The sequence below is a fragment of the Eurytemora carolleeae genome, unplaced genomic scaffold (assembly GCF_000591075.1).
Source record: "Eurytemora carolleeae unplaced genomic scaffold, Eaff_2.0 scaffold33, whole genome shotgun sequence".
Taxonomy (NCBI): Eukaryota; Metazoa; Arthropoda; class Copepoda; order Calanoida; family Temoridae; genus Eurytemora; species Eurytemora carolleeae.
Window position 1 is genome coordinate 441,628 of NW_019396220.1, and position 14,577 is coordinate 456,204.

Below are 14,577 nucleotides of genomic sequence, written 5' to 3' on the forward strand. Positions count from 1 at the left end.
AGGAATTAAAAGAATCTCTCGGTATGAATTTTTTCAGTCCCTTTCAGCCTGAAAGGGAGTTCAAAGTGTACAAATCATGTAAATGTTCACAAATTATATGCAGTAGAGTACATTAATACAGTATGTTCCCTAGACTATCCATTTCAATTTTGAATTTTTTGAACTGTTACATAAACTTTATAATGAATTAGGTGAATAAAAACATCATTTGATTTATAGTTATAACGGAAAATCATCGTTTGTAAAGTGAAAGGCATAGAGTCTATGTGAAATGATAATTGGTCAATTATGAATCCAGTTTATTTCATAATTTGGTTTTCTTTTAACAATAATTTTAGATTTTCTATAAAATGATATTCCAGGGCCCAACAGATTATATAGCATGAATATGTGAAGTACACCTGCAGTATGGAAACAGTACAACAAAATGGCCGTTTTACACTTTTTCTAGTAAATTCCTCTCTATATATTCTATTCTCTATGATCTTAGCTTCGGCGGGAACATTAAGTCAGCATGAAATGTTGAATCCGAATTTTAAGATTCTACCTTTAGCAAAATGTTTTAGACACTTTATATGTTTAAAGTCTGATTGCGTAAATTTTCGTATAAAATATTAAAGTTCTTTAGACTTTTTAAAAGCTAAATCAATCTTTATTTATGTTCTTAAAACTGCAAAATATTTACAATAAAAGTAATTTGACTAAACCCTTTTTTCCCCACAAGCCTTTTAAAGGCTAATTACAGAGAAATTAAAAAAAATATAAAATAAAAAGATTTAAAAAATATGCTTTTGATTTAAAAAAAATAGTTTAAAATTCGGAATTGTTGATGCTAAATAAAATGTTTGTTATAGTTTTTGTTATCAACTTTTACTCTCAATATGGGCCGGTATCCTAATATGGGCCAACGAAGACAATTTTTTCATATATCCAAAAAAGTTCGAAAATCCAGCTCCAGTCGTAAAAACATTTTATGTAAATAATACTTTCAATGACCCAACCCCGGATGCATCCATCTTGATGCGGAATCAGCTTATATCCATATCCTTTAATTTTTCGCCAAAAAGTCGTCTAAGTAGGAGATAGCAATATGATAAGTTCAAGAATGAATTACAAGTTTATCAAAACTAGAATTATTTTAATTCTAAAAACTAGAAATATTTTAATTCTAAAAACTAGAATTATTTTAATTCTAAAAACTAGAATTATTTTAATTCTAAAAACTAGAATTATTTTAATTCTAAAAACTAGAATTATTTTAATTCTAAAAACTAGGAACAGAAACCGAGATTTAAATTTTAACAAGAAGAATGGAGATAAAACACGTTATATCTGAATATTTACAGTTCTCTATGCATAGTGCACTAGAAACTACACTGGCCTACACTGCAACAGAAAATTTATTTAAATTGAATTAATTTTTCTCCAAAAAAGTTCCAAAACAAAGGAATCGGAGACTTTGCCACAAATTCCTTTATTTTGCAACCTTATAGCTGATAATGTAAACTGAAATATTTGAAATTGTATGAAATATCCAAAGTCTACACTTTTGGGTTTGGTTGGAAAGATATATAGCGATTAGAAAAATAACGTTTGTTGCAAAGACTCAATGCTTTTTTCCAAGGACAGTGAGAAGTTATAACCAGATAGCAGTTAACTTTGATGTTAAAATACTCAAATAATCTAATTTTTAAAAGTTTTATCAGATCTTGATTGTGTATCAATTTAAATAATTGCGTAGAATTGCGTATACGAGCAAGCATTGGAAATCATGAAAACTGTTGCAAACGGTATTTTATCATATATTTTACAAGGAATGTATAATATATAATCTTACACTTTAATTTAAATTGTTATTTTTAGGGGGGAAACAGTACAATGTACACAGTACACACTGTACATGCCAGGGTTTTCCACAAGGGATGAGACTATAAAGACGACCCAAAACTGTAAAAATGTGACGAATTGAAGTTTGAATTTTGGTTTCTGCATTCAATTAAGTATTTTGATGGTTTACTAAATGATTAAGCACAGAAATAAACCAGTTTTGGCCCACAAGTAAACCTAAATGGAAAAAAACGGACTAAACAAATTCCGAACAATCGTTTCTGAAGTCTCATCTATTGTTGGTAACCCTGCACAATGGTATAACTTAAAAGTATATGAAATGATTTAGTTTGACATTATACCGTGATATTGACGGGTTCCAGGCCTGGTTCCTCCACCACCGTGTAGTTCTTGATCACTCTATGCTCGAAGAACTTCGGTATATTATACAGTACTAAAATATATTGTACACTACAAAAATATATTGTACAGTACAAAAATATATTGTACAGTACTAAAATATATTGTACAGTACTAAAATATATTGTACAGTACTAAAATATATTGTGCAGTACTAAAATATATTGTACAGTCTAAAATATATTGTACAGTACTAAAATATATTGTACAGCACTTAAATATATTGTACAGTACTAAAATATATTTATCAAAGAAAGGGGGCGATGATATGGGGTCTGAGCCCTCCCTCTAGCCTGGACAAATTCTAAGGGTTAAGCCCCTGAATATGGCGAAAAGATCAATGTTATGGGTTGGTGCTGTCAATGCAAACTAGATCGAGGAAAATAATAAAATGTTTGCGGCATTACTGCAGGTACATCTTAGTGACCTCGTAGTTCCTCTAAATCTGATTTTATGCACAAGTTTGACGTGGCTGTGGGACCCAAGCCCTCCCCCTGGAAAATTTGGATTTGGTAAAAATGTTAATATTATGGGTTGGATGCAGATTTAACATTAAGGTCCTTGTCCTTGTCACTATGTGTGTCTTTCTATGAGACTATTGAAGCAAGTTCTAAGCTTTGCATTAGATTTCTTTCTAATTTATGTAAAAATGACCTTAACACAGTTCTTGGCAGAAATTTATTTTCTATTGCAAATGATTGTTCTGTAAATCCTTTGGATCTTAGTAAAATGTTAGTTAAGAAACAAATGAAATATTTTGATGTCCCATTGGAACATGCATGGAAAGTTCCGGTTTTACAAGAACTATTAAATACAAGAACGAATAGTTTATATGTTGAAAGATTCGATGATTATGTAATAACTGAAATGATGAATATGTTATGTAATGAGTAATGATCAATGTCGTCTATTTGTGCATAATTTTGCATATTTTTCTCTTTTTATATATTCATATATGTATTTATATCTTTGTGTGTGAATAAATCTTGTTAATAAAAAACTATAGACCAAAACTATAGACCAAAACTATAGACCAAAACTATAGACCAAAAACTATCGACCAAAACTATAGACCAAAACTTTAGACCAAAAACTATAGACCAAAACTATACACCAAAACTATAGACCAAAACTATAGACCAAAACTATAAACCAAAACTATAGACCAAAACCATAGACCAAAACTATAGACCAAAAGGAAATTGAATTTAACTTGAAACCAAACGCATTTGGTTTGTCCAGTGTCCAAATTTAATGAATTTAAGCCATGTCTCAAATCCCCCCAAAACCGGTTTTAATTGAACACCGGCTTAAAAATTAAATACAAGTTTAAGTGGAACCAACCATATTTAAGCCGCAGCTTAAATTTAAGCCGCGGCTCAAATTCTTGAAATTCGGCCTCAGGGTGATTTTAGTTTTCAAAGTACATAAAACTTTAGTTTCATTTAAATGCGGGAAAACTCTCTGAAGACAACGAACCTGAGAACATTGAGATTGGTATTATGTAGAATTTGGCAGACCAGGAGTGGTATAACTAAAATATATATAAATCAATCAATCAATGAATTAATCAAAAACTTTGTATTTAAATGTCAAGAGCAATTAATAATTCAAAAAGATGAATCCTTGGAATATATTTTTAGAAATATTTGAAGGTTAAAGGGAGGACATTAACTTGCAGGCTTATTAACTTCTTATGAAAATTCATTTTAAACTTTTTAAATTTTTGCCTCAGTTTCGAACTTGTTTTTTTCATATAAACTGGTAGGTAAACATCTATCAACCTCCCTGGTTTCTACTTACAGTATACTTACCTTGAAGAAAGGATGGCAGACTGTTGTATAACGTTCAATAGATATTGCCAGAGTCAAGTAGATTGAACCTTGAAGAAATAGTCATTTAAATTTAAAGATAACTGGCCTTTTCTTGAGGGCAGGGGCGGATACAGGGAGGGGCGGCAGGACCTTTGCACCCCCCCCCTGAGATTTCAGAATAGCTCCTCAATAGCACTGAAGGAAAAGAAAACCTAGTTCAAACAGGTAAAATATCTATCTTTAAAACAATTTCTTTTTGTTCCTAAATTTGGATTTTTTGTTCCAAAATAAATCTAGCACACCCCTCACTTAAATCCTGTATCCGGCCCTGCTTGAGGGATAATTTCACAAGCGGCAATTTTCCAAAAGTGCATAATTTGTAAAGCAAGAAATTAGCAAGTCACTTTTAGAATAAAGTCACAAGTAAAAAAAAATAGTTTCAAAAAGCAAAAACATAAAGATCTAATACTTGACCAGACAAAGTGTTTTATGGTACCGTAATCGAGCAATGAAGAGTCTACATTTGAAAAAAATATTTTTACAGCCCCTTTAAATCTTTTTCCTTTTTCCTTTTTCCTTTTTCCTTTTTCCTTTTTCCTTTTCCTTAAAGGTTTTATTTTATCTTACTAACTAACTAACTTCTCACAAATTGTTTTAATGTGAAATTTTTTTTATAGATTTGAATATTTATTTTGTTAAACAGTTTTTTTCTGAAACATGCATTATTACTGTTACTTTATTTCGATATTTTTCCATGGCCACATTCACGGTTTTTATTTGTTTTTAAAATTTTTATTTATTTTTGAAAATTTTAAAATAGTATTTTTTTAGTTTGATAAGATAAACTGTTTATAGTTTGTAGCTTTAGAAATAAAAACCAAATTTATTAAAAGTCACGGTTATATTAATAGATACAGAAATTAATATTATTAACAAAAACTTTTTCAAAAAGTTTTATAGACTTTAAATGAAAAGATATAGAAAATTTAAAACGAAAAGAAAAGGAGCACATTGCATATCAACATAATAGATCAAATTGTCAAAGTTTGAGATATCTAAAGTTTACACCATCAGGGTAAATATATAGAAAGATATAGATATTGCATAGATAAATATATACATAATGAAATGATCATTGGTCAATTATGAAACCAGCCTATTTCATAATTTGGTTTTCTTTTAATATTGATTTTAGATTTTTTATAAAATGATGGTCCAGGGCCCAAAAGGTTATATAGCGCAAATATGTGAAGTACACCTGCAGTATGGAAACAGTGTAACAAAATGGCCTTTTTACACTTTTTTCTAGTAAATTCCACTCTAATATATATTCTATTCTCTTTGGTTAAATAGTTTTCACCATATTCATATTTTGGTTTAAAAATAGTCTTCTACTAATATCATGGTATTTATATCTTCGATTAAAAAATGGTCTTATTTTTTTACCAACAAAAAGTGCTTAATGCTGACAATGCTGAATAAAACCGATAGTCACTTTTTTTAGAAACCCACAGTTGGGAATGATTAATTTTTAGATAGAAAAACTAGGATATCTTCAGTCCAAGGTTTGAAACGCACCTTTTTGAATCGGTCAAACTACTCTTTAAGTTTTAAGTCACTTTGTAATTTCAAGTGACCCACCATGCAAAGATGGCAATGCCAGCTTCACAAGGAATTATTAGAATTAAACACTTATAAACCTAGAAACCCGACAATTTAGCTTCCACATTATTGATCTGATAAAGGTTTTGGTCTAAAAAAAACATTTTTTTGAGTACTTGTAATGAAATTTAGTTTACTAGCCTTAGAGGGCGCTTTGCGCCCATCTTCTAAATTAATTGTGAACATGTTCTCTTTGTGTACATCGTAAAACAAAACAAAAATAATTCGCGGATTTTCACAAAAAATTTCGTGGATTTTCAAAATTTTCAAAAAATTAATGAAGATTGAATTTTGATGGAGACAAATATTTGAAATTTTGATCATTCATAAACCTTCCCTGTGGTCACGTGATGTCCCACAAAAAAATTGGACCCGATCGGTTCAGCCGTTTTGACGTTTATTGGATACAAACAGACAGACAAACACCCAAACACACACCCAGACAAGCCAAATTTATATATAGAAGAGAAAACGATTTTTGACCTTAACTTGCCCAATTTTCAATATTTTTCAATTCTATAAATTGTTTTGGAATCTAGTTTTCAAGCCGGTTCAAGAGATACCCATATTAGTAAGATTTTGAAACTTTTATTTTCGCTAACACTGCTGAATTTTTTTCATAAACCCCATTTGAGGGGGTTATTACAGAATTTTGTGAAAAATGTATCTTATAAACATGCTTTAGAATTCCAAGCGGAATACTATTTTGCTTCTGTAAAATGATTTAAGAACAATTTCACTAAATTTCACACCCCTAACCTTGAATTTCACACCCCTAATATATACATGTTGTGTGACAAAATTACAAATACAATATAATGAATTCGTTGTTACACGCGCACGGACAGTTTTTAGAATGTAAAAATTGACACCTGTAAGTCCTATCTGTGCGAAGGGAAGGATTATTGAGATGAGGTGGTTAAACTCAACAAAATCATAAACCCTGAAAATATGTATATATATATGTTAGCTGTATCTGGCTAGACGGGTGAACCAAATCAGCGGAATTTTTTCAAGGGAACCCATTGGTAGCCTTTGTGTGCCATTCGCTAAAAAATTCCAGTGTTTTTAAAATTCCACGGGCAACGCCGGGGACTTTAGCAAGTAAATATTGAAAATCTAGAAATTCAGTGAATAAATAAATTGAGGAAAATTTAGTTTTAAGATTAAATTGATTAAATTGAGTTATACAATATTGGAAAATAATCATGAGTTTTTTTCGTGATATTTATTATTTTTAAATCCTTCAAAATTATTAAGTTCTGAACATTCTGGTCTTATTTTTGAACACAGTGATGTGCCATTTTGTAATATTAAGCTTTTTAGAACAAAAAGGCGATGCACAATTCACAACGGTACCCTGGAAAACTTTATCAATTTTGAAGAGAATCCATAGTTGAAAATAATCAATTTTCAAAGTTATAAACACCATTGATATATAATCCATGCTTCATCAGACAACACTGTTAAGGGTACTGTTGTTAATCGAGCATTGCCATCTTTGCTTGGAGGGTCAATTGAAATTACGCTTACGGTCCCTTTCAGTCTATAATAAAAGCTAAAGACTTAACGAGGTTGCAAAGACGGACTGGCAATCCTTCATAAATTCGACCAAGTTCTTAATAGCTTTTAAATGTTTACTTGTCAGTGGCTTGAAAGAGTAAAAGGTTTTTAATTAGTTGTTTGTTAGAAAGCGTATACTTTGTTTGGAAATATCATTGCGTTCTCATTTCACGGTGGACTAAGCCAGTGGGGTCGGTCAAATAGGCCTAGGATTAGGCCGGGTACTGTAAAAAGTCTGAACGCGCCATGGGAGTTGTCATAGTTAGCGAAGTTAGCCCTCTCAAGAAAATTGCCAAGAAAATTGACCCCTGTCGTATGATAGTCTGGTTAGGGCGACGTACTGTACCATACGATCTGGTCGGTACACGCTGTTATCTGGCAGGCCGGTACAAACTAGGAAAGTCCTGTTCGAATTCAAATTTACTACGGGGATAGAGTGATTTCAGAAGAGCTTTTTCTCTTTGCATATATCATAATTAAAAGATTGTTTGCAAAAACCCAGGGTAGTGATTTCTTATGTCCTGAACAAAATTAATGAACCTAAACGAAACTTTTAGCAATTAAAACCATATCATCCTTGATACACTTCGGTTCATTTCAAGTACAGTGCCGACTGTTAAGCATATAGAGCAAGCTGTACTGTACAATGTAAGGTAAAACAGGACGGTACGCCAAATGGATCCAATTTATAAAATCTGCTTCAACATGTATACAGACTAATTGAGATATGCCTTTTAATGACTTATTTTATATTTCCCTTATCTTAAATTTTTAATTTAAATTTAAATATTTCAACAATGCCACTAGCTCGCAGATTTAAATTTTATACCACTCTGGTAGATTTAAATTTTCATGAATTTTCTCTGAATAATTTGCATTTTCTTAAGAGAGAGAAACAACTTTTTTGTTGTTAATTATCGTAACCAACTAGGTTATAGTATATCAAGTGATGCTGTACTTCACTAATCCTTCCTAATTGTACAGGCCATGTTCTTCACTTCCAAAGGTCAATCTGTATAGTACAGTACTTGGGGGTGATTTCTGAAAATATTTAAATGGAGAATTTTTTTCCATTTAACTATTAAATCCATTACACGTACTATTACAGTCTTTTATAGAGCAATATTTCATCGTAAAATAAACGGTTCTGAGAAAACTTCAAGATACAAAATTTCCCCATACACTTGTACTTCGAAAGCGTACGGCATATTTAATGTTTGTACTGCATGAATAGGCCATAATCTCTTAATATCCTTTAACAGTAAACTATCCTAAGTGTACACTCAAGTCAAGCTAATACACATGGACAGGTAGCTAGGAATTTAGAAAGTAAAATTGTTAACTAAATATATTCTACGCGCATTGTAAAACCTCAATTTTTTTTAAGTCATCCAAATTTTCAATTTAAGTAAAATGTCCTAATAATTGTGTATAAAGGGCTAGGAGAACCATTAGTAATCAACAATAAATCATATTATTTAACCCTATTCCCGCTGGGAGGAGGCAATTTGACCCGCCCCTGTAAGTTTTTTTACATAACTCAAAAAGTATTGGTCTGAGGCTGTTGAAATTTTCTGACTTTTCTTACATACCCAAAGCCCTCCCTTTAGGCCTAAAACCGGGCTTTAATACTAACTGCCTGAGTCCTCAGGCACACTGCCTGAATGACTGCTTTTGCCTGTAACAAACTAAATCTTTGTTTTGACCCACTTTCACTTATCAGATTTTGATAAATTTTAGCTTTTAGGAAAGCCTATGACATAAGGAAACGGATTGCACAAGTTTTGCGAAAAAAAAATTGAAAATTTTTTGCAAACAACCTGTCAAAGGAAATTTGCACATTTTTAGTTTTTCTTGATTAAAATTCAGGTTATTTAAAATTTTGCAAAAATTTTTGCATATTTGAAAGGGCATGGTCCAGGGCTTTTCAAAAATGTATAATTTTTCATTTTTTGGCCAATTTTTTTTTTGCAACCTTTTTTCTTTTAAACTTGGTTTTTGGGTTAAAAATTCAATTTTCGCAAATTTGCAAATTTTTTTGCAGATTCTAAAAGTAGAGCACAAGAGCTTTCTAATGATGTATCATTTGTCATATTTGGACATAAAACATGGGATTTAGAGGGGGGGGTCAAATTGACCCCCCCCCCAGCGTATCCTGGTTTTCAAGTACCCCAGCAGGGATAGGGTTAAAAAATTTAAAAATTTGGATAAAATATGATAAAAAAATGTCAACTCTCTGCTTTAGTAAAATATAAGACCAGAGAAAATAAAAGTCTTAAAAGTTACAGAGTATGCATTATGAAGCTTTCTTTCTTGTATTATAGTATGTTCTCAATAACTATTTGATCCTTATATCTATGAAGCCAGAACGTATGTGTTGTGAATCTCGGGATCAAACATTGATCTCGATCTTATACAGGGACAATATTAATTGAAGGATCAAGCATTGATCCTCAAATTGGATATCGAGATCAAGCTTCAAGATCAACCATTTCCACACAAAATTTCAGATCTCTGATGGTATAAATCGTGGATATTTCAAACTTTGACCACTTGATCTTGCTGAAATCTGTAGTTAGAATTTTAGAAATAACAAAAGTATACAACATCAGGTTGCACAGATTAGACGATTATTGTTTTAAAAGTTCAGTTTCTTTAGGCTTTAGAGCTTACACACTTGGGATTTCTGTAAATTTTGCTTTAGCCTAGGGTTCCCGATCGAAATTCCGTTGTGCGGAATTGTGTGGCATTGTTCGGATTTTTGGAATTTCGCAGAAATTGTGCGGTATTGCGCAAAATTGCCCGGATTTGCGTGGTTTTGCGCAGAATTGACTGGGCCTGCAATTGCGCGCAAGTAAAATCTTTGAAACCCCTGCTTTAGGTCTTACTCTGTTGTTATATTCTAATGTTTAAACAAATATATAATACAGAGAAAAGTTTGAGAATAACTTTATTTTATATTGATATTTCTACATAGCAACAATACCAAAAGGAAGATAAAGATATTCATCAAAAGTTGACAATTGACCCCCGCGGGTGGTAATTCTTGTGTTTTCTCCTAACTTTGCCACAATTCTTTTCATTCTCAACTCATGTTTTACTAAAATGCGTTTAAAAACGAACGTATTAAAATCATTAAGGATTTTGTATTTATGAATCAGTCAGACCGTTAAAGAACGATTTCTAAATCGAAAGTTCGCAGGAACTTTAAGCAGCGATAGTTTTTTACTAAACGAACGATTTTTTCGAACGAACTTTTGAAAAAACTATCGTAATTTTAAAGAACAGAATATTTAATTGAACGATAATTCAGTTAGAAAACAAACGAAATAGATGGTAAATGAACGATAATTCTGAAAACGAATGAATAGGAGAAAAAACGTCTATCTCTACCTATACCTTAGGTCCCGGAAAAGAAAATTAATGTCATCGTGAGAGTAATTTTTTCCAAATTCTTTAGGACATGATAAACATTTATTTACTTTTTAAAATTTTATTTGAAACTAGCTGAAGGGCCCGGCGTTGCCCATGGAAAAAAAATTTCGAATCTTTTTGGCCTATAACTACCCCCGGCCATCCTCCACAAAAATTTTTTTAGCCTATAACTTCCCCCGGACTCCTCCATAAAAAATCAGCCCAATTGGTCCAGCCGTTTGGCCCTATAAATATATATATACATATATATATACTAATGTATTGTTTTACTATATAAATAAAATTAAGACTTTTCAATTCACGTAGATACGTCCTTATAAAGTTATTTAACAACTTCAATTCACGTAGATACGTCCTTATAAAGTTATTTAACAACTTCAATTCACGTAGATACGTCCTTATAAAGTTATTTAACAACTTCAATTCACGTAGATACGTCCTTATAAAGTTATTTAACAACTTCAATTCACGTAGATACGTCCTTATAAAGTTATTTAACAACTTCAATTCACGTAGATACGTCCTTATAAAGTTATTTAACATTTTCAATTCACGTAGATACGTCCTTATAAAGTTATTTAACAACTTCCTTTTCAATTCACGTAGATACATCCTTATAAAGTTATTTAACAACTTCAAAAAAAGAACATAATGAAACGGATTGTCCAGGGAACATTACCATAAAAATGAACTGTACACTTTTCAGGCTCAAAGGGACGGAAAATTTCATACCAAGGATTTCTCCATAAATATTCCTGCTCTGTGTAAACCCCCAAAATTATACATGATTAATTTTACAAAATTGTACGATTGTCCTAAATTATGTAGTTTTGAGGAATCTTCACTTGTCGGTCTTAAAATTGAAAATAGTCGATTTATAGCTAAAAGAAATGTCTATTTTTCATCCTCAATCAGATCGATAAAGGGTATCGATATTAATCGATCATGTCACAAGGAATAAAGAGTCACTTGAAATTTCGCGTACAGTCCCTTTAATTTATATTTTTCTTGTGTTATATGTTTGTATAATCCTATCTAGAGAGTAGAATGGTTTCCCCTGGCGGATTGCCAGGCTATGAAGAAAAAAATTGTAATGAATTGGATCACTGTGCATCTAAATTAATCATTGTACTTTCTTTCATTTTACAGGCTTTCGTATAATCCTATCTAGAGAGTAGAATGGTTTTAATGCTTTTCCTAACGTTTGGATGAATTTGAAATTTTTCTTTTTAAGGTTTTGAGAAAATAAGTTGTTTTCTTCATTTTTTCTTAGAATTAGTTTCCAGCTGATTAAGTTATTAATTCTGAAAGCTATTTAATTTCCAATTCGATAAACAATTTAAACACTTTAATGGTTCTAAATAAACAGGATTGGTATTGAAGATTTTATAAAAAAAAAATGAAAAGTGTTCATCTGCAGACCATAGTTAAGAAACGAAAGAAACGAATAATACAAATTATGTTTTTATTAGGAGCACATACAAAACTTATCATATCAAGCAACTAAACAAAACATATCAAAATATAAAAAACTATAAATTCAAGGCGCTTCGCGCCCTTCTTTCTAGGCTTTTAGGGCGCTTCGCGCCCATCTTCTATTTAAATTAGGGACATGTTCGAATTGTTTGCATTTCAAAACAAAGATGAAAAAAGTTTTACGGAATTAAAAAAAAAAATTCGCGGATTTTCAAAAATTTAAATTATTTTACAAAATTAAAAACCTCTTAAATACAAATTTTTAAAACTTCAATCATTCATAAACCTTCCCTGGGGTCCCTAGATGTCCCACAAAAAATTTGGGCCCGATTGGTTCAGCCGTTTTGACAACAAAACATATCAAAATACAAAACATATCAAAATACAAAACATAACATATCAAAACACAAAACATATCAAAATACTGAACATATCAAAATACAAAACATATCATTAATCAAAACAAATCAATCAAAACATCGCAAAACCAAACTTAAGCTGTTTTCGAGTTAAGCAAATTTTGAGACTAACTGTTCCTGTACTGTACTGTACTGTACTGTACTGTACTATACTGTTCCTGTACTGTACTGTATTTTCTACTGTGGGAATAACAAAATCAAATTAGTTCCATCCAGAGTGTAAAAATGAAAGTACGTACGGAAGCAACTCATGTTCCCTCTTAATGGGAAGAAAACCTATTTTGTATTTAGATATTTTCTTGCTTTGGATATATGTTTTGTATTTTAATTTTTACGGTATTTTTTTCTGTAATTATCTGAGAAATATTATATTTTTTTTGTATTTGATATGTTTTGTACTTAGATATGTTTTGTACGTAGATATGTTTTGTACGTAGATATGTTTTGTTCTTTGATATGTTTTGTACTTTGATATGTTTTGTTCTTTGATATGTTTTGTATTTTGATGTTTTGTATTTTGATATGTTTTGTATTTTGATATGTTTTGTATTTTAATATGTTTTTTATTTTGATATGTTTTGCATTTTGATGTGTTTAGTATTTTGACATGTTTTGTGTTTTGATATGTTTTGTATTTTGATATGTTTTGTTCTTTAATATGTTTTGTATTTTGATATGTTTTGTTCTTTGATATGTTTTGTATTTTGATATGTTTTGTATTTTGATATGTTTTGTATTTTGATATGTTTAGTATTTTGATATGTTTTGTATTTTGATATGTTTTGTATTTTGATATGTTTTGAATCTTGATATATTTTGTCGCTGGATATGTTTTGTGATGATATGTTTTGTAGGAGATATGTTTTGATTTGATAGGTTTGTTTTAATATGTTTCGTGGATATGTTTACTGTTTAGTAATGATTTGCTCCCTTTATTAGCGTTAAAGAAAAAAGTTTTGCCACAAACTAAAATTTTAAAGCTTGGACTAAAAGAGAATAGAAAATATATTAGAGGGGAATTTAGAGAATCTCTCGGTATGAATTTTTCAGTCCCTTTCAGCCTTAAAGGGAGTTCAAAGTGTACAAATCATGTAAATGTTAACAAATTAGATGGAGTAGCGTATATTAATACAGTATGCTCCCTAGACGATCCATTTCAATTTCAAATTTTTTAAACTGTTAAATAAACTTTATAATGAATTAGGTGAATAAAAAACATCATTTGATTTACAGTTATAACGGAATATCATCGTTTTAAAACTGAAAGGCATAGAGTCTATGTGAAATGATCATTAGTCAATTATGAAACTAGCCTATTTCATGATTTGGTTTTCTTTTAATATTAATTTTAGATTTTCTATAAAATGATATTCCAGGGCCCAAAAGGTTATATAGCATAAATATGTGAAGTACACCTGCAGAACCTGCAGTATGGAAACATTAAAGCAAAATGACCGTTTTACACTTTTTTCTAGGAAAATTCCCCTCTAATATATATTCTATTCTCTTTGCTTGGACTACATAACAGAATTCATAGTTTAAAAGAAAGCAGAGTTTGTGGCATCCACTCATGGTTCCTTTGTAGATATAAAAGTATATCTTTATAGATCTATTATCAATATAATAATTAAATATATATATACATATATCTATATATAAATTTGGCTTGTCTGTTTGTTTGTCGCTTTGTTTGTATCCAATAAAAGTCAAAACGGCTGAACCGATCGGGCCCAAATTTTTTGTGGGACATCTAGGGACCCCAGGGAAGGTTTATGAATGATCAAAATTTCAAATATTTGTCTCCATCAAAATTCGATCGTCATTAATTTTTGAAAATTTTGAAAATCCGCGAAATTTTTTGTGAAAATCCGCGAATTATTTTTGTTTTGTTTTACGAAGTACACAAAGAGAACATGTTCACAATTAATTTAGAAGATGGGCGCGAAGCGCCCTCTATTAAG

The 14,577-nt window shown here is 30.7% G+C and overlaps 1 protein-coding gene across 1 annotated transcript in view; it reads right to left on the bottom strand.

Annotated features, from left to right (window-relative positions):
• Window positions 1–2,183: 2,183 nt before the first annotated feature.
• Window positions 2,184–14,577, bottom strand: part of LOC111698502 (FMRFamide receptor) — a 47,172-nt gene continuing 34,778 nt past the window's right edge. Inside the window, exons 5-8 of the mRNA XM_023468855.1 lie at window positions 6,596–6,666; window positions 4,062–4,129; window positions 3,727–3,781; window positions 2,184–2,281 (exon numbers count right to left, since the gene is read on the bottom strand). Coding sequence (XP_023324623.1) covers window positions 2,184–2,281; window positions 3,727–3,781; window positions 4,062–4,129; window positions 6,596–6,666 — 292 coding nt within the window. The remainder of the gene's footprint in view (window positions 2,282–3,726; window positions 3,782–4,061; window positions 4,130–6,595; window positions 6,667–14,577) is intronic.